Source organism: Pichia membranifaciens, assembly GCF_001661235.1.
Source record: "Pichia membranifaciens NRRL Y-2026 unplaced genomic scaffold PICMEscaffold_4, whole genome shotgun sequence".
In the NCBI taxonomy this organism is placed as follows: domain Eukaryota; kingdom Fungi; phylum Ascomycota; class Pichiomycetes; order Pichiales; family Pichiaceae; genus Pichia; species Pichia membranifaciens.
Genome location: NW_017566985.1, coordinates 1048860 through 1076238, shown reverse-complemented (window position 1 = coordinate 1076238; position 27379 = coordinate 1048860). Strand labels below are relative to the sequence as shown.

At 41.9% G+C, this 27379-nt stretch overlaps 8 protein-coding genes across 8 annotated transcripts; 4 read left to right on the top strand and 4 right to left on the bottom strand.

The window, feature by feature from the left end:
- Positions 1–31: 31 nt before the first annotated feature.
- On the bottom strand, positions 32–7261 carry PICMEDRAFT_21486 (hypothetical protein; the record flags this gene model as incomplete). Its single annotated transcript, XM_019162206.1, has 4 exons — positions 32–540; positions 2113–2670; positions 3958–5784; positions 5866–7261. Coding segments are annotated over 4 exons (4290 nt in total), but the record flags the coding sequence as incomplete, so codon positions are not given.
- Positions 7262–8368: 1107 nt separating this feature from the next.
- PICMEDRAFT_73472 (hypothetical protein) lies at positions 8369–8941 on the top strand (the record flags this gene model as incomplete). Its single annotated transcript, XM_019164487.1, has 1 exon — positions 8369–8941. One exon carries the CDS (start codon positions 8369–8371, stop codon positions 8939–8941), a length of 573 nt encoding a protein of 190 aa, XP_019017107.1.
- Positions 8942–9279: 338 nt separating this feature from the next.
- On the top strand, positions 9280–11143 carry PICMEDRAFT_17239 (hypothetical protein). The gene has a single exon (XM_019161521.1). The coding sequence runs from the start codon at positions 9349–9351 to the stop codon at positions 11032–11034; it is 1686 nt and encodes a 561-aa protein (XP_019017106.1). The 5' UTR covers positions 9280–9348; the 3' UTR covers positions 11035–11143.
- Positions 11144–11687: 544 nt separating this feature from the next.
- PICMEDRAFT_35178 (hypothetical protein) lies at positions 11688–14678 on the top strand (the record flags this gene model as incomplete). Its single annotated transcript, XM_019162928.1, has 1 exon — positions 11688–14678. One exon carries the CDS (start codon positions 11688–11690, stop codon positions 14676–14678), a length of 2991 nt encoding a protein of 996 aa, XP_019017105.1.
- Positions 14679–14815: 137 nt separating this feature from the next.
- Positions 14816–15483, top strand: PICMEDRAFT_148512 (hypothetical protein). Its single transcript, XM_019160565.1, has 2 exons — positions 14816–14974; positions 15097–15483. Exons 1-2 carry the CDS (start codon positions 14953–14955, stop codon positions 15378–15380), a joined length of 306 nt encoding a protein of 101 aa, XP_019017104.1. The 5' UTR covers positions 14816–14952; the 3' UTR covers positions 15381–15483.
- PICMEDRAFT_44509 (hypothetical protein) lies at positions 15457–23774 on the bottom strand. The gene is made up of 6 exons (XM_019163120.1): positions 22789–23774; positions 22096–22632; positions 21323–21735; positions 20986–21124; positions 20617–20886; positions 15457–16905 (listed from the first exon to the last, which is right to left on the bottom strand). Exons 1-6 carry the CDS (start codon positions 23594–23596, stop codon positions 15584–15586), a joined length of 3489 nt encoding a protein of 1162 aa, XP_019017103.1. The 5' UTR covers positions 23597–23774; the 3' UTR covers positions 15457–15583.
- Positions 23775–24278: 504 nt separating this feature from the next.
- Positions 24279–26405, bottom strand: PICMEDRAFT_73467 (hypothetical protein; the record flags this gene model as incomplete). Its single annotated transcript, XM_019164486.1, has 1 exon — positions 24279–26405. The coding sequence occupies one exon, from the start codon at positions 26403–26405 to the stop codon at positions 24279–24281; it is 2127 nt and encodes a 708-aa protein (XP_019017102.1).
- A 322-nt stretch (positions 26406–26727) lies between these two features.
- On the bottom strand, positions 26728–27273 carry PICMEDRAFT_73466 (hypothetical protein; the record flags this gene model as incomplete). The annotated part of the gene is made up of 1 exon (XM_019164485.1): positions 26728–27273. The coding sequence occupies one exon, from the start codon at positions 27271–27273 to the stop codon at positions 26728–26730; it is 546 nt and encodes a 181-aa protein (XP_019017101.1).
- Positions 27274–27379: the final 106 nt, after the last annotated feature.

Genomic DNA, 27379 nt, shown 5'->3' with positions numbered 1-27379 from the left:
TCTATTCCTCATCTTCTTCGGTCTCATCTTCATCTTCATCTTCATCTTCATCATCCTCGTCACTATCTTCTATCTCATGATTGAATTTGATCAGCATTTCTTTATACTTATCTTTTTTCTCCGTCGCCTCTGTCCATAACATTAATGCTTCGTCAAGTTTGGAGTGGGGAACCATTTCCTTTATTTGTTCTTCCATTCTTTTTAATTTTTCAACAAGCTCAGTGTTGCGCTTCTGACAATCCTCGTATTTTTCGGTTTTATCATTTAGTAAGTCATTGAGCTGTTTCGTTTGTGAGATATTATCTTCAGAGAGCTTTTTCTTCCCATCTTCAAGTTCCTCAATCTTCCTAGTCAACTTTGAGACATTCAATTCTAGGTCAATAGAAACAGATTTCTTTTGGGCAAGATCTTTTTCACTAGACTCAGCTTGTTGTTTTAGATCATCTACAAGCTTTGCCTTATCTGCCAAAGTTTCCTCCAGCTTCTTCTTTTGTGCATTAAGCCTAGTAATCTCTTGTTGAGTCATTTTTTCCAATGTGCCTGTCTTCGTCTCAAGTTGGGATATTTTCCTTTTGGAAATCTCCTCGTCTTTTTCTGAAGCACCTTTGAGATCGGAATAATCTTTTCTGAGTTTTGTCAATTCTCCATTTTTTTCATCGATCAATGTTTTAGTTTCACCCAGTGAATTTTCTAGCTGTAACCTATCCTCAGATGCCTGCTTTACTAAGTTTTCGAGTTTTTTATTTTCTTCCACTAAACTTTCATGCTTAGTAGATGTAGCAGAAACTTCTTTTGCATTAGTCTCTAATTTTGAGGTCAGCGCAGTGACTTCTGAAGCTAATTGATTTTTGGCACTTAAAAGTGCTTCTTTCTCTTCTATAAGAAGATTTTGCTCTTCTTTTAGTTTGGAGAGAGCATTTTCTTTCGCAGTTAAGGAGTTAGATGACTTGAGGTTATTGCACTTGCTTTCAGCCTCAAGCTTCGCTATAATGAAAGTTAAGCTCTCAACTTTTTCCGAAAGTGAAGACAAGCTCTGAGCTTTATCAGCTAGCAACTTCTGAAGTTCAGCTATCTTTGCTTCACTTTCATTCTTCAAAGAAAGAAACCCGGATTGTTCAGCTTTGTAGTTCTCCTCCGCAAGCTGTATAAGTTTTTGTTGGCCTTCGATTTTCTGTTGCAATTCAGAAATTTCTGAGCGTGACTCATCTCGCAAGACTGATAATTGCTTTGATATTTTGTCTTTATCATGTGACAACTTTTGTTGACTCTTTTTGGCTTCAGATAACTCCTCTGTCAACTTAGTAACCTCGGATCCTTTCTCTGCAGTAGCTTTAGACAGTTTCTTTTCAAAAGTAGACTTTTGAATAGCCAAGTTTTCGAGTTTCTCCTTCAACTCTTTAACTGCTGCGTTTAAAACAGAAATTTCCGATGATTTTTCAGTTTTAAGCACTTCATACTCATTCTCAAGTTGGGATTTTTGTGTTGCAGCAGTTTCTAATTGGGTATCCCTTTCCTTCAATTCATTCTTCAAGGATTTTATCTGATCTGAGGTATTACTATTGAGTATAGATTTTTCAGATAACAACTTTTCAAGGGAAATACCGGCCTCGGCTAGATCGGACTCCAATGTCTTGATCTTTAAGTCTAAACTTGATTTCTGCTCCTCCAAGGTATTATGAGAGTTTTTCAATTCGGAGATTTCTTTTTCATATCTGAGTTTTTCATCATCATACTGAGATTGAAGAGTAGCAAGTTCCTCTTTGTGAACATCAGCTGTTTTTTCAGAGAGTTTCTTAAAGTTTTGCTGCTCTTCGTTGGATAATTTTTGCTGTGACTGAAGTTCACCCAATTCAACTTCGAGTGCAGCTATCTGCTGCTTTGCGTCTTTAGAAGTTTCGTTTTTTTCTTTTTCCAAAGATTTTATTTTTAGAGTTAGTTCTTCCTTCTCTTTGGTCAGCTTTTCCCCGTTGCATTCAGAAATTTCGATTTGCTTCTTCAAATGCTCAATCTGCTCAGAAGTATTTTGTTTCAGAGACAGAAAAGTCGATTCTAAGTCAGCGTTTGAAGATTTCGTATTTGCTATTATGCTATTCAAATCCTGAACCTGTGCACTTAACGTTTTTATCTCGGAATTCTTTGACTCTTTGAGGTTTTCCAGTTCTGATTCTAAATTCGAAATCAGTTTTTCTCTGCTGCTAACTAGGTCCGTTAATTCCTTTTTTTCTGATTCCAACTGTTGAATTTTAGAGAGATTTACTTTCTTGTTGCTTTCCAGTTCAGAGATAGAGCTTGATGTTACACTTTTCAAATTATCTAATGACTTTTTTGTTTTCTGCAACTCAGTATCTAAATCAAGAATACGAGTCTTGTCTTTCTCATTGGCTTTCGCAAGTGAATCAAATTCAGAAGTCTTTTCACTGAGGCTTTTTGTGACATTATCCAGAGAAGATTTTAGTTTGCGGACATCTTCTGTTTTTGAGCTTTCAGATTCCTCCAGTTTTTTTGCTGTGAGCTCATTTGCTACGTTCAACTTCTCTAGCTCGCTATTCAAGCTTTCAAGCTGAGAATTGAGCTCACTTATTTTATTCTCCTTCTCTTCTCTCAACTGAGCAAATTCACTTAAAACGGCACTTTTTTGATTTTCAGCACTAGCACTAGAATCTTTTATTTCTCTCAACTGGGATTCTAGATCAGCAATCTGACACTGACAGCCTTCTTTGACAGTCACCAATTCTTTCTCCATTGCTAACTTCTCATCCTCAAGTTGCTGCACGTAGTGCTCCTTTGATGATAGCTCTTCGGTTAGTTCAGAAATCTTCTTCTCCTTCTCCAACTTCAAGTCACTCAGAAATTTATCGTTATCCAAAGTCTTCAATTTATTATCTTCCAATTCTTTTTGAATAACTGTTAAAGATTGATTGAGTTCTTTCAACTCTACATTTCTTTCTTCCTTGTATTTTTCGAAACTTTCACTCAGACCTGAATGCTCAGATATTTTTTTATCTAAAAGGTCCTGAATAGATTTGATATTAGATTGAAGCAGTTTTATTTCTTTCTCTTTGGAAGATTTTAGGTTTTGTAACTCTTTGGACACTTGTGTACTATTTTTATCTGCTTCTCCCTTCAATTTCTTAATGGATTCCAGATCTTTCTCAAGTTGAGAAACGATTTCGTTTTTACTTTTACTGAATTCATCATACTTCACCTTCAAGGCTTTGTGCTCAGATTTTGTTGAGTTCAAATCAGTAGTCGTAGTAGCAACTGCTTCTTCTAATTTTTTTATTGTTTTCTCTTTGGTCGTACTTTCTTTCTCATGTGTTAAAGATAATGTCTTATTTTCATCCTCCAAATTATTGAACAACATTGTCAAAGCATCAATCTCTTTCTTTGATTTCAAGAGGCTTTCCTCCGAGAATTTTTTCAGCTCTAGTAGCTCTTTTTCGAATGAATGTTTTCTTTCATTTACAGTCTTCAATTCGTTCTGTAATTTTTCAATAGAGCTCCCCAACTTTGAGATTTCTGACTTTTTATCGGATTCTAGTGATGTGAACCTTTGGGTTAAAGCTTGAATCTCAGTGGTTTTAGATTCAATTGTTTTATCTTTTGACTCCAGTTGAGCCTTCAGATCATCAAGGCTTTTTTCGTTCAAGAGATTGACCGAAGACAAAGATTTTTCTAGACTATCTTTTGCAGATTGTAGCTTTAGGAACTTGCTGTTCAGCTCGTCTCTTTCTTCTTTTGTAGTTTTCAGAGAATCATTTTTGGCGTCAATTTCTTTTGAAAGGTTTTCTGAGTTCGATTTGAACTCCTTCAGCTCTTCTTCCAGCTTTTCCTTACTCGTTCTTTCACTTTCAAGTTCTCCTTTCAAAGAATTAATGCTTTCAGTGAATCCTTTTTTAATATCTTTTATATCTTCTTGGTACTGATGCACTACCAGCAAATGGTTGTTTTCAAGACTTTCGACCTGTTGTTTCAGTGTTTTATTTTCATCGATCAAACTCTTGTTTTTCTCCTCACTGGCTTCAATATCTTTCGACAAAACGGTAATGTTTCCATTCAACTCATCAATTTCTTTCGAAGTTTCATCTTGCAATAGCGTGAAGTCCTCAAAAGTGGTAGTCAGCTCTTCTTGTAAAGATTCCAACTTTTCATTCAGTTTCTTGTTTTCCATGATCAGATTCTCCTTTACTTCTTCGGTAGTAGCTAAGGATGACTTCAAAGTGGTTACTTCGTGAATCATTTTTTCCTTATAATCGTTTAGTTCAACATTAGTAGAGTCTTTTTGATTTTTCAATTTTTCAATTATTTCTGTAGCAGTCTTTAATTTGTTCATTAACTCTGCTGAATTTCTCTCGGATTTTTCAAGCTTTTCGTTATTTGCTAAAACAGTTTCATTTACTTTCTTGTATTCCTCTCTAACTTTACTGAGGTTGGCATTAGCAAGTTTGAGCCGATTTTCAAGATCAATGACGATTTTCTCTTTTTGTGTGTTTATAGCTGCAAGCTTGGCTTCCTCCTTCTCAAATTTTTGCTTCAATGAACTTAACTCTTTTTCTAAAGATTTCGCTTGCTTTTCGCTTGTAGCTTTTTCCTTAGTCAAATTCATTAACTCTCTACTCATTTTATTGATACCATTTTCGGCATTGACCTTTGACTTCTCAATAACTTCAAGTTTTTCTTTCAGCTGCTTGTTTTCCAACTCTATATTTTTGACCTTGACTGATGATTCTTGTAAGTTTCTTGAAAGATCACTGATCTGAGACTCCAGAGTTTTCTGTAATCCATTCAACTTTGTAACTTCAGCAACAGATGCAGTAAGATCAGTTAGCATCTGATCTTTTTCGATTTCCAGTGATTCCATATCACTTAGAAGTTCTTCATACTTGGTTGTGAGTTCACTATAATCCTTTGAGGTCTTTTCAATTTCTTTCAATTGGTTATTTGACTTATCTGTGGAATCTAATTTAAATTGAATGTACTCTCTTGTAAGTGATTCCAGCTTTTGCTGAATCTCTTCGTAGGCAAAAAAATCAAGCTTCCTCGCTGGCTCAACAATGGGGTCTTTTCCTATAGCCCGTGTCATTCTTTGAGAATTTTCACTTACTTGATCAATAAAGATGCCATCGAAATAAACTTCCGGTAGTCCCGATTCGTCACGAGTAGGATTTAGCCAGTCTAACTCTTTGAAATTTGAAACATGTTTGTCTTTCACGAATTGTTGGATTTTTAGACTGAATGAATGCACACCTATTCTTTTGGATAAATACTGGTGCAACTGTGACCTGGAAATGGGTGATGTTTTTCTAGAAAACTCATAAATTATTGACAAAAAGTATGAAATTAGCCCTTGGACTAGATCACTTTCATTTGCAGAGTCAACAATAAAAGCCAATAGCTGATCCAATATAGAAAGATCTTTTAATACTTCATCAACAGCTTCGTAATTGTCCCAGCACCAATTACAAAGCAGCATAAGGTAGGCAATTGGAACACGAATATCGGACTGTTTCAAAGAAGTGCATAATGCTTGTGCAATAGCGGATATAATAGAAATGACATCTTCATCGTCATTCTCATTACCTAAAGTTATTGCCATGACTTTGAGCTTGGCCTCTGGATAGTCTTCAAATACGTAAAGCAAAATAATCGAAGCAAACCATATTTTATATGGGTTCAACTTGTAATTTTCCATTTGGATTAAAGTTTGGAAGATGTTACTCTTTGAGTCTAAGGAATTGGGATCTATTGACACTTCTAGACTCTCGTTATCATTCTTTACAGAAGCTTCGTCGAGCTGAGAAGCATCACCATTGGCAAGCGAAGACAATATCTTTTCCTCTTTCATCTTCTTCGCTGTATCAGTACCATTAGCATCATTGAGTTCAAATGACTCATTGTTGTTTTCGATACCGTTTAATGAATTAAATGTGTAAACCTGATCATCGATGAAAGCAATTTTCGCTTCTGTGTTATCTCTGAAAAAAGCGTGGAGAGTATCTAGGGCAGCAGCTCTTATATCAAACAAATGGACGGAATTCACATGCAAACACCAGTTAAGTAGAGCGACGGTTATGGGTACAATCGCCTCAAATTTTTGAGCAGTTGATGGTAAACTTGGGTCCAGATACGGAACATCGACTTGAGAAAACTTGAACTGAACGTCGTTGTTGCTTCTGATTACATCAGACACAGTAAGCAAAGATGTGACTCTGACTTGGTTTGGAATGTTGAGCGAGAAAACTAGTTTCAAACACGATAGCATGATACCACTATCAACTATGGCAACCTGAGCACTTGCGATATCCTGGGTATCTTTAACGACAAATAATCTGCACGTCTCCAGTGTGGTGATCAAATTATCTAACCTCTGAGTGTTCCATGTCAATGAGTTGCCCGACAACGATTGGTTGAGCAATTTCACAAGCTGGAAAAAACAATTAGTTTCAATGAAATATTTCTGGTTGGATGAGTTATATTCTAAAAGGTTGGTGATGAGAGAAAGACAATCCTGAACAACAATAGTGCCTTGAATTCCACCTTCATCGTCGATAATTCTGTACAATCTATCGAAAGCATTCTCAAAAACAACCAATTTCTGTAAATTGAAATTGCCCCTTACAATTCCCATCAAAAGTAGAATGGCTTCATTTCGTATTGGCTCGAAGGGGTCATCTAAAACCTGACACAACTTGGATATTGCTGTAGGTGATTTCAGAAATAGCTCTTGTGTTCTTTTTGGTCTAGTAGATGTCAAGGCTTGCAGCAACTGTAGCGAGTATATCTTGGTATGCACATCATCAAACTCTAGTATTTCTATAAGTAATTCTAGGTTCGAGAGGTCTTGGGTTAGTTCATCTGCTATCCATAATGAGAATTGATCTGGCTTAAGATTCTGGATTAAGATCGAGGGAGACGGGTATTTACCATTCTTGACTCGGGATTGAGAATTGATCCAGCTTCTTGTCAAATCGCTATCTCCTTCGCCACGAATGAACAAGATTAGCAAGGTTTCCATTATTGCTTTCACCATATCCAAATCAAAACTGTCTTGGTGGAGTGTGGAGAACAATTGTTTTAGGCCTTTCGCAATGACAATTTCTCTGTACTGCCTGCTGTAGCTTTTCAATGCCAACACGGCGCCACGTCTGTCGGATACAAGAGTCGCATGCGCCAATCGATCCACAACGGTTGTTATATTGTCACTAACTTCTTGCTCAGTTGCACTTTGTGGTGCACTTATGAGATTTTGTATCAGCTCCATCTCGGGAATGAGAGACGTAATTGATAAACAAGAAGCTACAGTCACTCTAGACCCTCAGAATTGTGTGATTGTAAAAGGGCTCTGAAGGATTGGGTCACTAGCTAGTTCGGGGTAGCGTTCCCAGATCGACGTGTTCTACGCATTGAATATGAAAACACGTTTTCATTCATGCTCGAATGGACACACCAAACCGGACTTCAAATTTTAAGTCGATCGACTAAAATTACACGTGACCTCATTTTTTTTTACGTAATGGGCTGAAACCTGACTCTTCGGAGTTCAGCCCGAAGATCGAGCCAGCAAGGAACACGAGGAGGGGCAGAGGGGGCTGGACGACTCAACAAAGAGTGACAGCACCCGTTTAGCCGGGGCTGGGGGGCTTGGACAACTGTGCTCAGCTGGGAGTCGCCAAAAATAGAATAGTGTGTTGTGGTAAATATGAAGCGAATTTGAGCGTGTAGTGACTTCTGAACTGTACACCGGGGACCTGGACTACAAGAATGCGATTATGGTTGTCACCTTAATTGAAGAGCGGGGGATGCTCTCATTGTATAATTGCTCTAACCAGGTGAAGGTCACAGCAATATTTGTTCACGGAAACCAGCTAAATGGCCAGTATTATTGTGGTGTGACACAAATGCCACCGTGCTTAAAGTCGTGTGCCAGCGGGGGAGGGCGGCGAAAAGTAACGTTATCTTGGCGAGGTTGACGTAATAGTAATAGTAATATTTTCGAAACAACCGGAGGGGTTTGACCAGAGGTCACTGAAGGTATGGAAGTTGCAGACGTGTCTCTGAGTCTATCACTCCACAGCGATGACAAAGAGGGGCAATGTTCACATTGTGTAATCACTCCACCCTGTGAATATGAGATCCACGTAGTGTCGCACAAACTGCTTAGAACCCACCTAGAATATTATAAAAAGCAAGAGGACGTAGTATAGGCCCCTCACGATGTTAAAAATCATCAACAGTTTGTCTCATCTAAATGTATCGATCTCGACAAACAATATACAATATCAACTTCCACGACAGTACAATCCAACTAGCCAGGTTTTATCACTGAAACGAAAACCTTCTTTAATCTAAACCATAAAGTAACTGCAAGATGGCAAGAAAGAACCTCAAGCCCGTTCATATGGAACCAGTCCATATCGACCATTTAGAAAAAGCCCCCGCAGTCAGAAACTCCAAAGAAATGGATTTCGACAGCTTGGAGGATTTTGAGAAGTATATCATGGACGAGTCTTGGGACAATGAGTTTGACAATTTGAACATCCACGTTAAGTACCTGCCACCTTTCATTGTCAACCAAACCAAAGGCAATGAAGACAAAATCAAGCCTCAGATGAACTCCTTGAACAAGAAGTTTAGAAGACATTTGCAGCACCACGTCAAAAGACACCTTTTACCAGACATCAACCGGATGGCCGGTATTGATTATGATTTTAGTAAGGACGGAGAAGAGAAGGTGGCCAACCAGTATGGCACCTCTTCTTTTTACAAGTGGCATTTCACCGACGAGACTAATCACGGGTTTGATGAGTCCGAGTACAATTCCAGAAACCACTGGAAGGTTGAAGTTGCCATCGAGTCCAACTCAAACAATCCATGGATTGATGTCACGTACAAATCCGTTGCAGCAAATGATGGTGAGATTTCACCTGCAGACATTGCCTGAACAGTGTTATATTTACTAAATAAGAAAATTTTATGTCCTCACGAATATTTTAACAAAAACTTAACGAACTTTATGACCAGCTGCTGATTTTAATATGTATTTAGTTTTGAGAGTATGTAACTTACAATGCATCGGCAATGACTAGATATATGTTGTCAACCAATTGAGTGGAAAAAACTTTTCACTATCGTTTGTAGATGTAGCAGTAGTTGGTGGGGAAGATGCTTCCAGCGTAACGTGTCCGTAAAAAAATGCTTATGTAAGCAACACCTTTAGAGCCTCCCGGCAGCCAGAGAGACAATCATGTTTGCACATGAAGAGTCGTTAGAGACAGGTTATAGCGGGGTACGTGTACTCTTGATCGTGGTCACAAGAGCCATTCAAATAACAAGGCACCCGAAGCTGCAATGACGTCTGCGGTTCCTTACGACCCAGATGACTTTGATAACAACCCTTTTGCCGAAAGCAGCATCATTTCGCCGGCCTCTTATCGAAATCAAACGCAAGGTCAACTCAACACAGATGAAGTAACAGAAGGAGATGCAGGCGAAAATGCTCCAAGTTCCAAAGCGCATGAAGACAACGAGAATGAACGGGCCAATATCCTGACACAACAAGGATCCCAGCAGCATCAACCTCAGGCGTCTGATGACACAAGTCATTCATCGAACCCTTCAAGCAGCAAAGGAACAACGCCTCAATTTAATGAGTTCCCAACAGAAAGTGATTTGAAGAAGTACTTGCCGGAAAGGCTTCATAAAGACAGTTTTCAGCTAGTTATAAAGATTCAAGAAATTGAAGGCAATGGCAACAACACGCAAAAGAATCCAATTTTCAAATTCAACGCAAAAGTTACTAAGCTATCAGGGTTCCGTAAAGAAACATACAAAAACGTGAGAAGGACCTACAAGGAAATTGAGTCACTTTACAAGTATCTGATTTATAACAACATTGAAGTATTCGTCCCAGCGTTACCTGCTGTCACGTCTTTCTATACTCCTCTATCTCCTGAATTTGTTGCATCTGTAACCAACTCATTTCAGGATTGGTTTAATAGAATTTGCGCAAATCCAATTCTCATCAAAAATAAGGAATTTGCCTTGTTTTTCGAGCAGAATGATTTTGGCTATGTTCCTTCCAAAACTAGACCATCAACAAATTCAGTAATAGCCACAGGTTTAAGGAGAAAAACATTGAAGCAGTTTAACCCACCATATGATGGTTGTGAATATTTAGCTCGATATAGGCCAATGATCAAGGAAGTTCACTTGAGTTCCCAAAAACTTATTGAAAAGCTTGATAAATATCTGAGATATCAAAGACAATCTGCGTATTATAATAACGAGTTTATAAGCCTTTTGAGCGGTCTTGGCAATTTAGAGACGTCTACGGAGATGTCGAAATTATGGAAAAAGTTCAACAAGTTTGCAGGTTTGTTCAATGAAGCTGACTTGATTAAGAATGTTAGCTTCATATCAGAGCTACTCAAGTACTTTAGACAGGTTTGTGATGATACTTACAACATAAAGGAGTCTCTAACTAATAGGCATTTGTTGATGAGAGAGCTAACTACGGCAGAAGAAACAACAAAGAAAAGGCACATGACTATCACAAAGCTAAAAATGAAATCAACAATCGATCCAATCAAAGTTGATGAGGCCATTAGAGCTCTAGAACTATCTAACAACTACGAAAAGGAGTTGAGATATCAAGTCAAAAGAACTACATACGAGATGTTGATCGAGGCCCAAGAGTTTATCAGTTACTTGGTGCAAAGCTGTAAAAGGCTTCTCAAAATTTTAGCCAAGCAGCAGATTTTACAAGAACGCAAAAAGTTAAACTTGTTAATGAACAACAGGCTCATCAGCCAGCAAGATTCACTTGGTCGTTTAGGACGAGAAGACTTGCCTGAAGATGTCATTGGCCATGCCAAGAGTAACTCCATTAACGATTCATGGAACTCAAGGACGAAAAAGAACTATACTGACCCGATTAGTAGAAGTTCTACCCCATCCAAAGATGATACAGCTGAAGAAATTTCCAATGTCGACGCAAAGAGTGCAGCATCTTTGTTGGCAGGCTCTAACTTCTGACCCTATTGAGCTATTGTTATATACTAGCCTTTTTTTGTAATGTGTATGAAATATACTTTTCCTCCATATATGCTGCTGGCTTGTTGGAGATGATAGCATTAAACGGAACTAAACTAAAGTTTTGGCGCGGAATGGATTTTCTCATTTGAAAGGATTTCCCTTATGTTACGACTTGTCTTACTTTAGCCGAAAGCCCGATTATTATACAATATGTTGATGTATTAGTGCCAAGCCAAACCAACATGTTCAAAAAGCCCTCTACCCCTGACCTGAATTTGAATATTAGTCCGCCATGGAGAAAGCGTGCAGAATCAAGGGCAAGTTTGAGTGCAAGTACAACTACAAATAATATCTCAAATGTAATGTATTCCGACGATGCCAGTGCTTCCTTAGATTCGCCCACTGATAGCACTATTAGTGGCTCACGATTATCCATTAAGAACCCGCTGAAATCCATCAAAAAACTAGCTAAAAAAAGTGATGAAGTTGATACCAGGGATTACTACCCGGCAAGTCCAAACTTGAATTTTGGTAACTCTCCAGATAATCAAGCCTTTAATTCTCCAAAAGGTGGCTTGGGTTCGCTGAAAAGTCCTAACCTTTCTTTTCCGAAATTCCGTGCAGGAGAAAACTTGTCGGCAGGTTTGGAAGACATGCCATACGGTATCTACGAATTACAGAAATATGGAATAATCGGAAACGTTCAAACCCTGGCATTCGACCCAATTCAGTCGTTAATGGCTGTAATCACCCACTTCAATCATATTTACATTTTTGGCCAAGCACGTGTGAATGTCTCTTTCACTTTAAACTCTGTGAGCCCCATAAGAGCACTGCGATTTATTAAAGGTATATACCTTATTGCAGTTGATTCGGCTAATAGCATATTTGTCATTTCTCTACTACAGAAAAAAGTGATCCACACCTGTATTGCAAAAATACCAATTACTGCCTTCGCCTGCGATTATTCGTTGGAATTTGTCTTCGTTGGTTTGAAGAATGGCTCTGTCAGAGCATTCAATATAGAGACAGGGCTTGATACTGTTTTGAATTTAAGAGAGCAACAAACGCCAGTGTTCAGATTAGAAGGGGCCTATGAAGTAAGCGCATTAGCTATTCATCCTAGGGATATTGGAACGCTCCTGATATCATATCCTAAGGTAACTGTCATTTACAATCTAGTTGGGAATTCAATTTTGCATAATTTGGTATATAAACTACCAAGAACAGCTCCAGGTGGTGAAAACTCTCTTTATGAATATGGGGCAGACGGTTTTTATTATCCAAAGGTTGTGCATAATCTCTGGCATCCCAATGGATTGCACTGTATTACTGTACATACCGATAACTCCATCGTATTTTGGGATGCTAAAACCGGTGAGAAAATTTTAGCCAGAACATTGTTTGACGTTGATGTAGACGAGCCAACAGGAAAAGCTCAGAAAATAAGCAAACACAGAATGACGAAGATTAAAAACATCAAATGGTTATGCGAAGAGAATCCCGAGAAAACCTCACTTTTAATATTGGGTGGTGACGGTTACTCATCAGATGGATACCATCAATTGGTTAGGATGGATTTCGGTAAGATGATCTCGTATTCTCTTACATCTTACGCTCAGATGGCAAAGTACTATGCTCAACCAAGAGAACAGAGAATTTTCGCCATTCACTCAAAAGCATCAATAGTAGATTTTGTTCCTCTTGGCGAAGCCTCTCCTTACTTCGATGGTTGCCATGATGTCAAATTAATCTCAGTTATTATGAGTGACGGTGCAATCAAGTTTTTACACTATCCAGAAGGCAAGATGACAATGAATGCAAAATATTTCCCATCGACAGTATCATGGTTGAATCCCAAAATCACATGCTCTTCATCATCCTACTTGGATCGTCGTATAATCAACAGCCTGGTTACCATCAGAAGGATAGATCAGCTTCCGGACTCTATATTAAAAGGTGGTATTCCGTGCCATCCCAAATATAAAGCAGATGCTGGATCACTCATTATAACTGGACATGAAAACGGTTTTGTTAGATTATGGGATTCCTCTGAAGGTGAATTGGATAGCACCCGTATTTTTGAGATAGATATTTCAGCTATCATACAAAAGGACGATGAAAGTGTCTCTGTTGTTCATGTTTCATTTGCACCTGAAACATTAGAGGTTGCATGTAGCTTGGCAACTGGTGATGTATTATTGTTTGCCTATCAGGTCAACAAGAATTATCAAGATAAAAAAAATGATCCACATTTGGTTTCTGGCATGGGGAGTCTTTCGTTAGAAAAAAGTGGCAGGGCACTAATAAATATTCAAGACCGTTCTCCTACTCATATTAAGAAAGGATTTATGCCAAAGCTAATGATCAGACCGCTAGATAATGGTCTAGTTACTGCAGTTACTACAAGTAATTTAGGCTTTGTTGCTATCGGATATGAATCTGGAAGGCTATTACTTATTGATCGTCGCAGTGGTGTTGTAATCCATAATGAGTTACTAAGGGATAAGGGTTTATCTATTTCTAGTGAGGCTACTGCAATTGAATTTGGTTACGGTTTACACTCCTCAAGCAAAGATAGGGGAACAATTTTAATGTACGTTGGTACCAAAATCGGAAGACTATTGACGTTTGAGATCACTGGATTACCGGGGAGCTTCAGAGTGAATTTCGTTGAGCAGATCGACTGCAACGATGAGGCGATAGTGTCAATCATAGCGGTAAATTCAGAAAGTGGTAGACCTGCAACTCCAACATTGGAGCATTTGAAACGAGATCTCACGGCTGATAGGTTCTTCCCGTACGTTGTTACTGCCTCCAGGTCTGACATAAGAGTGATCAAAAATAACTCAAAAATTGCGCATAAGACATATAGCAAAGGTGACGTTTCAAAGGTTGGAATAACTGGAGCTAAGACTACATACACTAAAAAGGTGGCTTTTGGTTTGGTTGTCATTTTAGGAGGAAGCAAGCAGCTACTGACGCTGACGATTCCATCTTTGATCGAAATGTCAAGTCTTAGAATTCCATACAGAATAGAGCCAAGATTTGCGACAGAAAGTTCTATATTACCATTAGGTGATGTTTTCCTCCGAATCACCGAGACAGAAGCTGCTTTGATCAACATTATGAAAATCAGAACGCCCATCATGTCACTTGAAACTAGCAGATCTACAGACACATTGTTCCTCAAGAATATTGTTGTCCCTTGGAGACCAGGTTCCAACCCAATGTTAAAAAACACTCCGAGTGTCTCGTATGATCAGCTGTACATTCTCCTAACCGGCCGTGAAAGACGTCCGGACAGCAAATCTGAGGAGGCCAATTTGGCTTGGGAAGTCTCGTGCTATAATCCAGCCAACTACACTTATATTAGTTCAAACAGCCCAATTTATTTCAACCCTAACGCGATCCATCAAAACACACAGTTGATGGAAACCCCTAGGAGAGAAGTAGCTAAGAAGCGTGCGTCTAAGGGTAGCGGCTGGTTGGGAGGTGTTTCACAGTATGCTCAAAATACGCTGGAATCTGCACAAAACAACATGGATACTTATTTGGGCGATTTGAATGATGATTTCGACAAGATGATATCGGATGCCAAAAGCGACGCCATCAAAGGTGTCTTTAATGGTAATTTTTCATGAAATGGCCAATAACTTACCTAGATACTATGGTATAGTACTATATAATGAGATGACGTCTTTTTTTGTTCAGCTTCACGTAAAAGGATGATGGGACGTTCCAAGTCTATTAAGGGGCGCGTCGCTCTACTCGCCTTAAGCGAAATGTCCAGGCTCCGTAGGCCTGGATCTATCTATTCACGCTGTTGCAGATGTGCATGTTCCACCTAAATCCCCTAGCCCTTTGGCGACCAACATTGAAAAGCAAAAGATACACGTTATACAGATTGAAACAAACATGCTAGGGACGCTTGTTTATGGTAAGTAATGTGCCCTTTCAAATCTGGACGACCATCCTCAATCAAAAATAACCCATATGCTGTTCATCATCAAAAGGCAACATACTAACACGTTTCCTCAACTTCGTTGACCTTCATTACAGCTGTGTTGTTTTTCATCAATGGTATCGCAGTTTTGAGTGAAGATAGGTTTTTGGCGAGAGTCGGATGGTCCGCAAAGTCGTCGTCGTCGAACATAAATGGGATGCCGCAACAGCAGTACGGATACGGAGATTTCAACAGTATGTCCTCTGGCTTACCCTCGAGTGGTGGTGAAGGCATCAAGTCCAGACTTATTAACTTGATAAGTGCAACCCGTACGTTATTGCGCATTCCTTTGATTATTGTGAATATCTTGGTCATTGTGTACGAGTTGTTGTTAGGTTAAATACTAGTGAGAAATCATTAGGATCGTTTCATTATGTAAGTACTAATTTTTATGTATAAATAATAAATCATTAAGTGTTGAAGAGAAAACATGAGTTATAACTCGGTCTCCAATAAATTTGTGACCTAAGAATTACTAATCTAAAACCTTCCTTTTCTTTTGTTTTTTATAACATAGTTAAATCCATGGTATGTATGTATCCTTTACCTATATGTTTCTATAAATCTTTTTATGATTCCTGGATCTTTTCTTTCCCAATCAACTAAGCCTTCACCCGTCAATACGTCACCAACTACAAACTTGGGTGCTTTTTCATGCATCTTTACAAACTTAATTATTGAATCATAAATAAGCATGTATTGCCTCAAAGTTTGAACCATGAAAACTCTTTGAGATCTAAACTGTGATGTAATTTCGTAAATCAAATCTTTTGTTTCTTGCTTATGTTCTTTTTCTTCCTTGAACAAAACATCTATGCAGGTGTCAATTACACAAAAACTTCCAGTTCTTCCGCAACCTGCACTGCAATGAACCAAAATAGGAACTGATTCAATATTCAACTGTTTGCAAATAAATCTTTTCATACCTACCAAACTTAGGATATCCTCCTCACAGATCACAATACTGTAATCCGGCCAGCTCACCATATGCAGTTGTAAAACCTCTTTAGGGGGTTTTTCGCCAACAGTGACAAGGATTCTACGAGCAATGCATTTGGCCTCTGTCTTGTACGATAGTTGTAAATCTTCAACCTCTTCAATTAAGTCTACTTTGATCTTGACTCCATTTGAGAAATAAACGCCAGAGTTCCAGAAAGGTGCACATTTCTCGACATGATTTTCAGATTGTGGTGTCAATGAGAAAATAATTGGAACATCGTTGAAGTAAACCACATTCCAGAAATCTCCTATTGTTTCATTCAATGGACCTTGAGTTGCAATGTAATTCAGCTTGGAGTTTGGATAATGAATATAAGAAGCATTGATATAGGAAGCAACGCTATCCAATTCCTTTGATGCTGGATCATATTTCTTCAACTTGACTCTTGCATGTTCATATAAAAATATATCCTTGTATCTATTTTTTCTCCCCAACTCTACCCCAGCAGAAATAACTGGTCGTTCACCTGTGGATTGAGCATTCGCAATATCAGTCTTGGTCAACGCATGATTTAAACGAGCACGCTCTTGAATTTGAAGATTGTTGAACTTTTCGGTCAATACCGAAGAACCCAAGTCATTCCCAATCACCCCTCCCAACCAGTCTGGTAGTGAGTTAACTTCATTCGGGGTTAACATCGTTGATAAATGAATGGAATTATCATTCTTGATCGATAAAACCTCATCATAATTTCTAGTTTTAAAAACAGGGAGATGGGAACAATCGGGTAGCGTAAATCTTGAAAGACCAACAGGTGATTTCATTCTAGACGATGTGATGGAAGTGGATGTGAGCTGGTGCGTAGGGTAGTTCGGAGAAACTAAAGATTGCGGAGAAAGTAACGTGCTGGATGGTGAAAATGTATCTGAATTGATTGAGCTCGAACTCAAGTCATTATCCAACGAAATCAAAGGTTTTTGAAAAGTTGAATTCGTGATTTTATCAGGAAGAAGAGAACGTCTTTCGTTGAAGTTAGTGAAGCCTCCTTCTAAAATATAGAGAGGGGAGTTCCATAAAGGGTGCTGGATGAATTTTCCTGCTAAGTAGAATATGGATGAGGAAATGTCATTCTCGGATGCACTATAATCATCATAGAAAAGGATTGTAGGTAAATTAGCAGGATCCCTTGTGAAATACTTGTTGAAAAGTATCTTCTCTTTGCTGGTTAAGGTCTGGATGCATTTTTCAAGGGTGAAGGTCGATCTCTTCAGCAAGGTTGAGGGTAAACAGATGTTGATTGCACCATTCATGTGAGATTTACAGTAGTCATGGAAAGGTCTGGCATCAATTATCAAAAGGTTTGGCAAGTAGTCTTCACCAAAAAGTTTCCCCCAATCATGGATTGAGTCATCCGCGTTGTCGGGGCTCAACAGTTTGACCATTGATGGCAGTTTCAACTTATTGCTCTTCAACTTATTTGTTTGTCGGAGTGGTAGGAAATCTGCACTTGAATTTTTCAAGCTTGAGCTCAACAAGGGGTGGATCTTTCTAACACTAGAGAAAGATAAGGAAGGGTTTGGGTTTGGGGTTGCCGATTGGGGTATAGATATAGAAGGAGTCAGCACCGAGAAATTGTGTTTAGAATCGACGGGAGCAGAAGGTAACGGCTCGAAATAGGAAGTGTTGTAATTATCAAAGTCATGAAGATGGCTGCCGGTAGGGGGGTTGTTGTTATCAATTGCGCCTAACCCACTGTTGATGTTGATTTTATTGTGTGTGCTGTGTGTAAGAAGACTGCTATTGCTGCTGTTACTATTACTGTTACTGTTATCGCTATTATTGACGCTGTGTTGGGGAAGAGAGGAGTTGGCAGTGTTTTGGTTGGCAATGGTGGTAGCGGTTTTGATAATGCTGTTTTTGCTGTTATTACTACCAGTGTCGAACTTTGACTTTTCTTCCACGATGTCGTCTGGTTTTGTGGAAGATACTGCGTCTACTGATGATGATTTCTCCTCGTTCAAGTCGTTCAACTGGTTGATGGACTTCTTGTCCTGCCTTTTGGACAGCTTGAGGGTGAAATTCTCACTTTTCGTTGTGCGGTGGCCCAAGCCATGGAATTTTGATCTGTTCAATAAGCCACGGTTGGAGAATATCGAGGAGGCCACGGAGTCAAAAGAGGTGTTTTCGCAGTTGTCCGGGTAGCTGTTAAAAGTGGAGGGAGTCGTGTGATCGTCTGCGGTTCGCTCTGCCAAAGTGGATTCGTGTGTGTAGGCTCTGTCACCTTTTCTATAATCCTCTTCGCCTTCCTCTTCCTCCTCATTTATTTTCAAAGACGCCAAAGTCTGAGTTTCGGAGCTTGTGTGCAGGGAAGAGGCTAGGGAGTTTTCTGAGTTGTTGGAAGGGACGCTTGAGGGAACGCTGAAGTTTTCCACTAGGGTTGAATCTGAGTTGAATAGGGAATTGTCTGTTCCTCTCTTGTGTTTGTTTGTGGATGCAAAATTGGATGTTGTGGCTGAGATGGGCGTCGGGGTGGTTGTGGAGAGCGAGGAGTTTGAGTATCTTCTGGGGAGGTAGAGGTTGTCGTCCTTTTTCGATGGGTCGAGGGCGTTCATGTTGAGGTCGAGGTTGAGGCCGAGCTTGTTTTTGGAGTCTGCGTCGGTTGAGGGGATGCATTTGGCGGGTGCGCCGGCGCTGGCGGGTGCGTTGGCGTTGGCGTTGGCGTTTGAGTTCGAGGCGGAGCTCAAGGTGACGTTTGAGGAGCTCGAGCCCGAGTCTGAGCGCTTGACGGTGAAGTAGTCCACTCCGGGCGACATGTGGGATGGCGTGGAAGTGGACGGGGTATTTGACGACAGCGACGCTGCGGGGAACGTGTAGTCCTTGTTGGTGGGGTTCATCATGGTGGATCCTGTGCGTTGGCTTTTTCTTCTTCTTATTTGGTCCTTTCTCCTGTCTGTGTGTCTACTGGGTATAGGTTGAAGTATCTGTCAGAGGAGTGGAAACCTGCAGGGCGGTGCTCTGGGACATATATATCCGTATATATAGTTGGCGTGCTGGCGGCTCTAGCTGGGTGGGTGTGTAGTCGTGCTAAACTGCGAGCCAGAAGGCGTGTGTAGCCAGGAGGAGGTGCTGGCGGACGGAGGTGCTGGCGGACGGAGGAATGCGTTTCCTTGTGGTGCTGCTGCTCGCTGGTGCTGGAGAGAAGAGGGGGGCTCTGAAACAGGTGGCTGGACGACGCACACAGATCCAAGAGAACCTCTAGGTGCAAAAGAGACTTCACCAGAGCTGAGCAGACAAGAATAGGCCTAGCTGCGGGAACACCTCCGATGGACCCCAGTCTAGAATGTCCACGGGCGGCGCTGGCGACGGCGTGCTAGAGAAACAGGGGTGTCTGGGGGCCCGGGACCACAGCAGCACAGACGCACCGGCACTTCGCTTGTCGCCGCCGGCCTCCTGCCGGGGATCAAGATCTCTGAAACACGCCCCGCCTACGGAAACAGAGAAGGAACCGGCAGCAAACGCGGCGCCGCGGCGCCCGGGGCTAATTTTAGAACGGCGCGCGGCCGGTGAAGTAGCGCTGACGTAGTGGCCGGCGGCCGCCGGTGGGAACAGAACCAGACGGGCCGGGCGGCCTGCTGGACCGCCTGCTGGACAGCCAACGTCAGCTGCTTCGCTCCCACAAAAGCACACCCGTGGATAGGATGTCCCCTCCTCCCCCCCGGTCTGCCACTCGCCCCCCTTCCTCCCCCTGCGTACCAGTAATATTTTTAGAAACCCCCCGCCGCCGTCCTCGTCGATAACGGTCGGCGGACGCCCTCGGCGCCGCCTCCGAAGGAATGCGCCTTGCGGCCAGGCGCGGCGGGCCCGCTCTCGAGGATTGGTCCCCCCGGGGAAAAGCGCCCCCACATGCGGCAGAACCGGGCGCGACAGGAGACGGAGCAGCCACAAAGGCGTCGTCGGCTAAGCGCGTCAATGGCAGCACAGCGATCGACAGCTGCAGCAGCAGCGGTCGCTAGCTACAGCAACAGTGCTGTCTACGCAGGAGGCGAGCCGATCGGCGCAAAACGGGCTAAACGGGCTAAACGGGCTAAACAGGCTAAACAGGCTAAACAGACGATGTGCTACTCCGAAGGTGTGTGGGTGTGTGAAGGCCGCTGTGTGCTCGTCGGAGGGACTGGCACAGAACAGGCAGATCCAAGTAGCTGTAGGGTTGCTGAGTCATGAACAGCAGATAGACGTGCTGAGCAAGATGGTAGCCGGAGTTCTGCTGTGGCGTCTACGTCATAGTTTTCGGGGAAGTCGCACAGCGTTTGGCTTTTTCATGAAACTGCATGTTCAGACACAATAGTATCAGAAATGAACAAAGCTGGCACTGCAGTCCGGACTTGAAACCCATCGCACGGTAGTCTGGCCGGAGCAGAGATGTGTGCTGTGAGGAGGAGGGGAGACTGCCAGTGGCGGGGTGCAGCGGGATCTGCAGCGGGATCTGCAGTGCAAAACAGGCATACAACACCGAAACGTGTCGTGCCACGACAATGCCCGCAGACACGGCTCGTGCTTCCCTGTATCTTTTTCCATTTTCGTTACGTATGCTACAAACAACATATCTATAGAACAAACTTGCCGAGCACTCGTTCACTGTTCACGGCAGACACACTGCTGCTGCGGGAGCCGTTTTTCATGCTGCCCATAGCCAGCTTGCCCGAGCCGCTGGTCTCCTTCTCCTGCTCTGCAGCGTCCTGCTCTCCGGGGCCTTGTGCGTCGTCGTCCCCCCCGGCGTCCTCATCGTCACCCTTGTCTTCGTCCTTGTCTTCGTCTTCGTCCTCGTCCTCGTCCTCGTCCTCGCTCGTCTCGTAGATGTAATCGGAGTCGCTGTCGTCGTCGTCGTCCCCCTCGTCGTCGTCGTCGGCTAACAACGAGATGCTGTCTTGGTCCCCGTCACGCACGTCAGCAGCGGTATCGTCGTCTCCGCCTTGTCTGCCGCCTCCGCCAACCGCGTCACCAACACCCGCCTTACTCGGCCTCTCGTCGTCCTCCCTCGCATCAACAGCCCTGTTCTTGTCTGGGGAACTCATTGGAGATCTCATGAAAAAGCTGAACCGGCTTCCAATGCTCTTCGCATCGTCCTTTTCTTCTTCGGATGACCCCTTCGACGAAATAGAACCTCTGCTCTTGACATCTGACCTACTGTCCGCGTCGTTACCTTTGTCCTCGTTTCCCTCCCTCACAATACCACCGTTCTCCGGTTTGCCCGCAGTCTCAACAATTATACTCTGTCCGCTTCTGTTACCATCAACAGCATTCTTCTTCGTCTTCGCGTAAAGCCTGGAGCTAACATCACCCACATCGTCTTCCTCTGCCTCATCACTGTCGTCACTGATCAAAGACAAGTCAATGTCAGGACTTCTCCAGTAGTTGAAATCCGTGTATTTGTTCTTTGCATTACTCATCGACATTTCCATGCTTCCGTCAGTAGCTTTCTTGTCCTTCCCCTGGCCAATATCAACAGGAGGGAAAAATTGATCAACTAACTCGACAATTGAAACATAACTACTTTTGAATCCAGCCAACTCTAATAGTTCCATTTTAACATCTCCCTCGGGATTGATTGTGAAGATCCTTGAGGATGGGACACCAACGCTTCTATAACTGATTGCGTCGGTAATTCTGTTCCCAAACCCAGCATAGAAAGGAGTGTTGCTCTCATCAACAATCGCTGCAAGATGGTCATCATCGAATTCAGGAATTTTTCCGTCTCCTGTTTTCGCTGTAGGGTCTGTATTCGTATTGATGTCAGTAAAATCATCACTATCAAGATCGTTGAATTCCCTTTCGTATAAGCTCTTGCTTTCGGCATCATTCGCCGATTGCAAAACAGAGTCTTCCAAAACATCAGTAATATCTCCTTCTTCCTTTACATCGCCATTATCTGGCTCACCAAATCCAGCCCGTAAACTTCCTGCAATTTCCCCTTCCATTCCTGCCGAATTATCATCAACATTTTCTTCAACCATTTTATCAGGTTTGGGAACTTTATCTAATTTGTCAGTGCCCAACCTATCGTTCAACTCGTTTCTATACTCGTATAGAATATGCTTTTTTTCTTCGTCCAGTATACCTTTTGATTCTGGATAGTATAATGCTCTGATATCATTCAAACAAGCCATTTTGAAAACTTCAGGTTTCTTCAACACAATCTCTCTCCTCAACGCAGCAATTGTTCGATCAGGAGATAGTATGACAGGACCCATAGGTAGTTTATATCCATCTTGTTGAACACCTTGTAAATAGGATCTGGTTGTATCTGCCAAGCCCACAGATCTTGCAGTTAGATACATAATATTGTATCCATTAAATTCAATATCATCGAATAACTTTGCAACACCTTCATGGGTCCAATCACGACCTAGCATAGTCAATACATGGCCCAACGCATCTGATTTGGTGATGGTTCCATCTATATCTGAAATAACAATAGGAGTGGCTCGTTTCCAGAGAAACAGTTTACATGTTACAATGGATTTGCCACTATTGACACTGTATGTTATATCATTCTCACCATCATTCAATAATAAACACTTTAATTGTTCTGAGGTCAACCTCAAACTTTTGAAATGAACATCGTTGGATCTAGTTGTCGATGCAGTTGAAATCGCTCCATCAGTAGATCCGAATGAAGGAATCGAACTTGTACCAGGAGATGATTTAGAAGATAGTGGACGTGATGTTTGCGAGTTCATTACATCGTCGGTAGAAGACTTAGCTGTTGGTAGTGGTGGAAGTAAGATTTCAGATTGTGAATCGGATTCACCAGCATCAGCTTGAAGACTGCTATTATCTGATAAGTTTGCAGATGGAGTCGAAACTATAGAAGCAGAAGATGTTCCTGGTACTGAAGAATCAATGGTACTATTAAGAATTCGGATATTTCCCTTCAAATCTTTGTTCATCATCGATTGGACATCGACATCATCACCAAACTCATCTTCTAAAATTTGCCTTACAAGGGCGTCTGTTCCGTGAACATCTTTATTGTCACTTTTGTAACCATCCATATCTAAAAAGATATCACCGTTGGCTTCAACTTTCGAAGGAATATTCAGCTTCATTGAAATGTGTTTTGCACGCTCTATTGGGGATTTGCATAATCTATCTTTTCTTAGCTTTGCAAGTTCAGAGTCTGATTTAATTGTATTAGTCGACAGTAAGTTGGAATCAGAGGCTCCCTCGCCAATATCTAAATACTCTAAAACGTCGCCACTGCTGTTGGATGGTGACATTCTCGGAGAATCGCTTGGTGAACTCAGAGCGCTAACAACGGGCGACGTTTGTAAGTGTTTGGGAACATATCCGTCTGTTTTAAAAACAAAGAATGCCTCTCCCTCATCGTTTAGTTTCATCGGAATATCTGTTGTTTCTCCGTTAACCACAAACGTAACTTTTTTCTGCGATGGTCGTAGTAATTGAAATTTACCAAACCTAACGTGGAAAGGTGAGCAATGTCTCTCTCCCGCTTCATCTTCAACAACTATAACGTCAATTGCACCAGAAAGTGTAGCAGGATTGATCGAATTCCACGTTTTGGATACAGAGCCGATTGCCCTTCCAAAATATTGCATTTTATTTATTCAGCCTTCGTAATGCGGTAAATTGGAGTGGGATGATCGGGCGTAGGGTACCTGTTTGGATGATATATTCCCAGACAAAGACGCTGGCAAAATTGGTCTAACTGGAGGGCTGAGTGACAATATTCCTGACCAGGTGATTCCAATCAGAGAAGGTTTAACTTGCTTGATCATTCAAGACAGTAGTCCTTTATCGGCTGAACATGTGCCAAGAGAAACTAGAGCAGATCTTCCAGCGCGAGAGACATGTTTGTATCCTCTCACCCCGTTATACGAAGCAAAAGTGGGGGACGGGCTTCCGCTATATTGTGATTTTTCTTAAGGTACCGAGTCGGACACCAGCTCGAAGTACAGGGGAGAATTGCTAAGAATATTGCCAGTGATATAAAACGTGTAATGATCGATGTAAAGAAATAGCAATGGCTGAAAAACCTGTTGCGTTGGTACAAACAACTACTTACGGCGTGTTCGGTGTATCTGTATACGAATAAACCGGCTGACACAGAATAGTAAATTAATGATAATCTTCCCAGAAGACATGTGAAAAAGTACCACCCCAACTCACTCAATCAGTTCAAAATGCGTAAAATCAAAAGAATATAAGGAACACATTACTGCTTACCTATTCATGTTATAAGTCTATATATAAGTATTGGAAAGAGAAGACCACCGATGTTTATAAGCTTTCTCCCATGTGTGACTTTGTTAGATCTTGCAACTGTATCTCAAGCTCTTCTGTTTCAAAGCTTCCCTCACGAGGGTGTTGCAAAGCTGAATCGAATGGTTCATGGTCGGTATCTAGTTCTAAATCCTCCATTTCAAAACTTTTCATGCGCCTACCATTTTCAAGATCTCCACCAATGACTAGTTTCTGATTATCAGTTTGATTTGAATCCAACTTGGAAGGCAAAGAAAGAGAGCCGTCTTCGTCTAATTCTTCAAGATCTACCCAGTGTACCCTCTTCTTCTTGCTGTTCTTCCCTTTACCTTTCCCACCAGTACCACTTACCCATTCGTATGCATACCGACCATAGGTCGATGGCTTATGCGCTCCCGCGAGTGCTGAGTATCTTGATGGTTTCCTGGTCGAGACCCTAAAGAAGTAAAGAGCAAGTACAGCTAGCACGATAATCAGAAGGAATAGTGCTAGCAGACGTTTTGATGATTTAGTGGTTGTAGTAGAATGGTCACTGTTATTTGAATCTGGGTTTGATTCCGCTTGCTGCTTTGCTTCTTCCTCCTTCTGCTGTTCAGCTAGCTCTAGCTGACGTTTCTTTTCAGGACTCGAGTACGTCTTCACTTCGCTTTGTTGTCCCTCGGAAGAATCACGTAGTGAAAGATTTACAATTCCAATGCTGGGACCACTTACGTCATAGGCAACCATATGGCTGGCATTATCCACCTTAATGTAAGTCAAATTTCCACGTTGCCAAAAAGATCCAACCTCCGCTTCGTCATGAAGCCACTTGGAATCCATTTTAAATTTATCAACTTCTCTTTTCATCAGCCGATGTGGCTCGGACAAAGACTTCAATAGGATTTGGTAGCCATGTTCTTGCAAATATGGACTGAGATATTCACGCATGACCATTTCGGAACCCAAATAATTGCAAATCAGATCACTTGTCCCACTAAATAAATTCACCTTGACACCATCCATGAGAAGTCCGTTCAATAGACTTGCACCCTTGACACTATCGGATGGATTGTAGTGAGAACTAACATCATTATCACATTCTCTCCACACACTTGAATCGTGATCTCCACTGAACACATGCAATGCATTTTGTACACCTTGTAGGTTCAGAAAGCTCGTCACGTCAGGTAGAATTTCAGGCCAATTATTACCGCATGCAGGATATGAGTCGGTCTTTCTGATATCGTAAACATTGATACACTTGTTTTTGTTTTTCTTGTATAGTCTTAACAAATTCATGATAATCGACTCACACTTTTCATCTTCGAATTTCTCTTTGCCGACTAAAGTATTTCGAACGTTCTGACATGACTCCTGATTCTCTAGCATTACCGTAATTTTCCTCGAATCTTCTTGCAACGTCGGGTCAACTATGCCATTATCTATTGCAAATGGTAAGTAGGACAATGCTTGTAAGTTTGGATCCAACCAGGCGTTACCAAGCAGAAGGGCCTCCAATTTGTCGGTGAATTTCGGAGAGTCTTTCATCAGTCTTGCTAGGTGAGGAATGTATTGGCCGGCATATGATTCTCCAGCTAGAATTATGGAATCGTATTTGTCATAGTCTGATGCAAAAATTTCAAAGTACTTTTCGACAAAGGTGAATAAATGACTTGAGGACTCTTGTAGGTTTGTGTCATAATTGTCGCCTGAATTTCGACTTGAGAAACCCGTACCTAATGGCTGGTCTATGAAAACCAAGTCCCCCACATTGAGCCATCCCTCATTCCAAATCACCGAAGTTTTATTGTGTACACGTAAAGGTCCGACTTCCATCAAGGCGCCATCCATAGATGAGCAGCCTGGTCCACCGTTGAGCCATATAATCAATGGCCTGGTCCGGCCAGTGCTGTAAGTCTCATTCACTGATTGGAAACTCCAGAAGTAAAGCGACGATTGATCCTCGGTGACAGGTATGTGTCCTGCATGCATTGTAAGTATGTCATTCCAAGACTCCTGGAATCCAGGTATCAGACTTGAGTCAATCATAAACTCGTTATTTTCATTGGAGGTTGCACGGACGTGCAGGTTGGGTATATATGCAGCTGAAGTGAGAGACGAGAACAGTATCCAAAAACAGATCCAAGTTTTGCAGATCTGAAGCATGTGTGCAAATGTGTACTATGTGTACTACGTAGTTGAACAAAAAATGTGTAGTGTTTATGGCTGTATGCCCAAAGTGTAAACGTTGAACAGAAGGAGGTTCAAAAAGGCCGAAGAGTGGAAAAGCTGGCAATGGGTGTTAACAGCCAACGTGTTCATATGAATGTTAATGGATATGCCACTTTATGAACAGCACTGTCTGGTGTGTTTGTATGTGGCTCTATATATTAGACTGTCTATACAAAGAGAATGCGGTGCGCAGGGCAAACGAACAGGAAGCCTGTGGTAAGCCATCCTGGAGAACGTGCAGAATAATTCTTCTCTGCTAGGAGACAAACAAGGCTACGTTGCGCACCGTGAGAGATTTGACCATTTCTGTCGCAGCCTCTTCAACACTAGCCACAGAGACCTTCTCTTCCGGCCCGGTCACGTGCTTGTTGAAGGTTATCAACACGTCCGTGGAGGCAGGGGCCCGGAGACGGAGGAGGGCTATAGTGATGATGACGCTTTCGGTGTCCTGCTGCTTGCCGAACTTGGGAACCTGCTGTTCGAAGACCCTCACTCCACAGAGTGCCGCCAGCGGGTCGCCCGAACGGACCTCGTGCTGGCTCAGCACCTTGGTCTGGCCGACTACGGCGCTGTTTAGACGGGTGATCTCCTGCATGTGCTCGTCCAGGGCTTCTGTTACAGTGTTTCCGGGGACACACTCAAGGAGGTCGACGATGACAGAGTAGTCCGGGTTTTCCCTTCCGACATAGACTTCCTGTGTGTCCGGCACCTGTCGGAATTCTGACGCATCGACCATGTCTGCCGGGACGCTCATCGTGATGGCGCCACCATAAAGCTGTTTGGTTGTGAACTCAGCTGCCATTGTGTGTCTGCTAGTCGAGCGGTTGCTGCTGGAAAGATCGTACTGCTCCGGAAGCTTGTCTGAACCCACCTCCCGATGTGCTATAAAAGGCGAAAAAATGCAGACC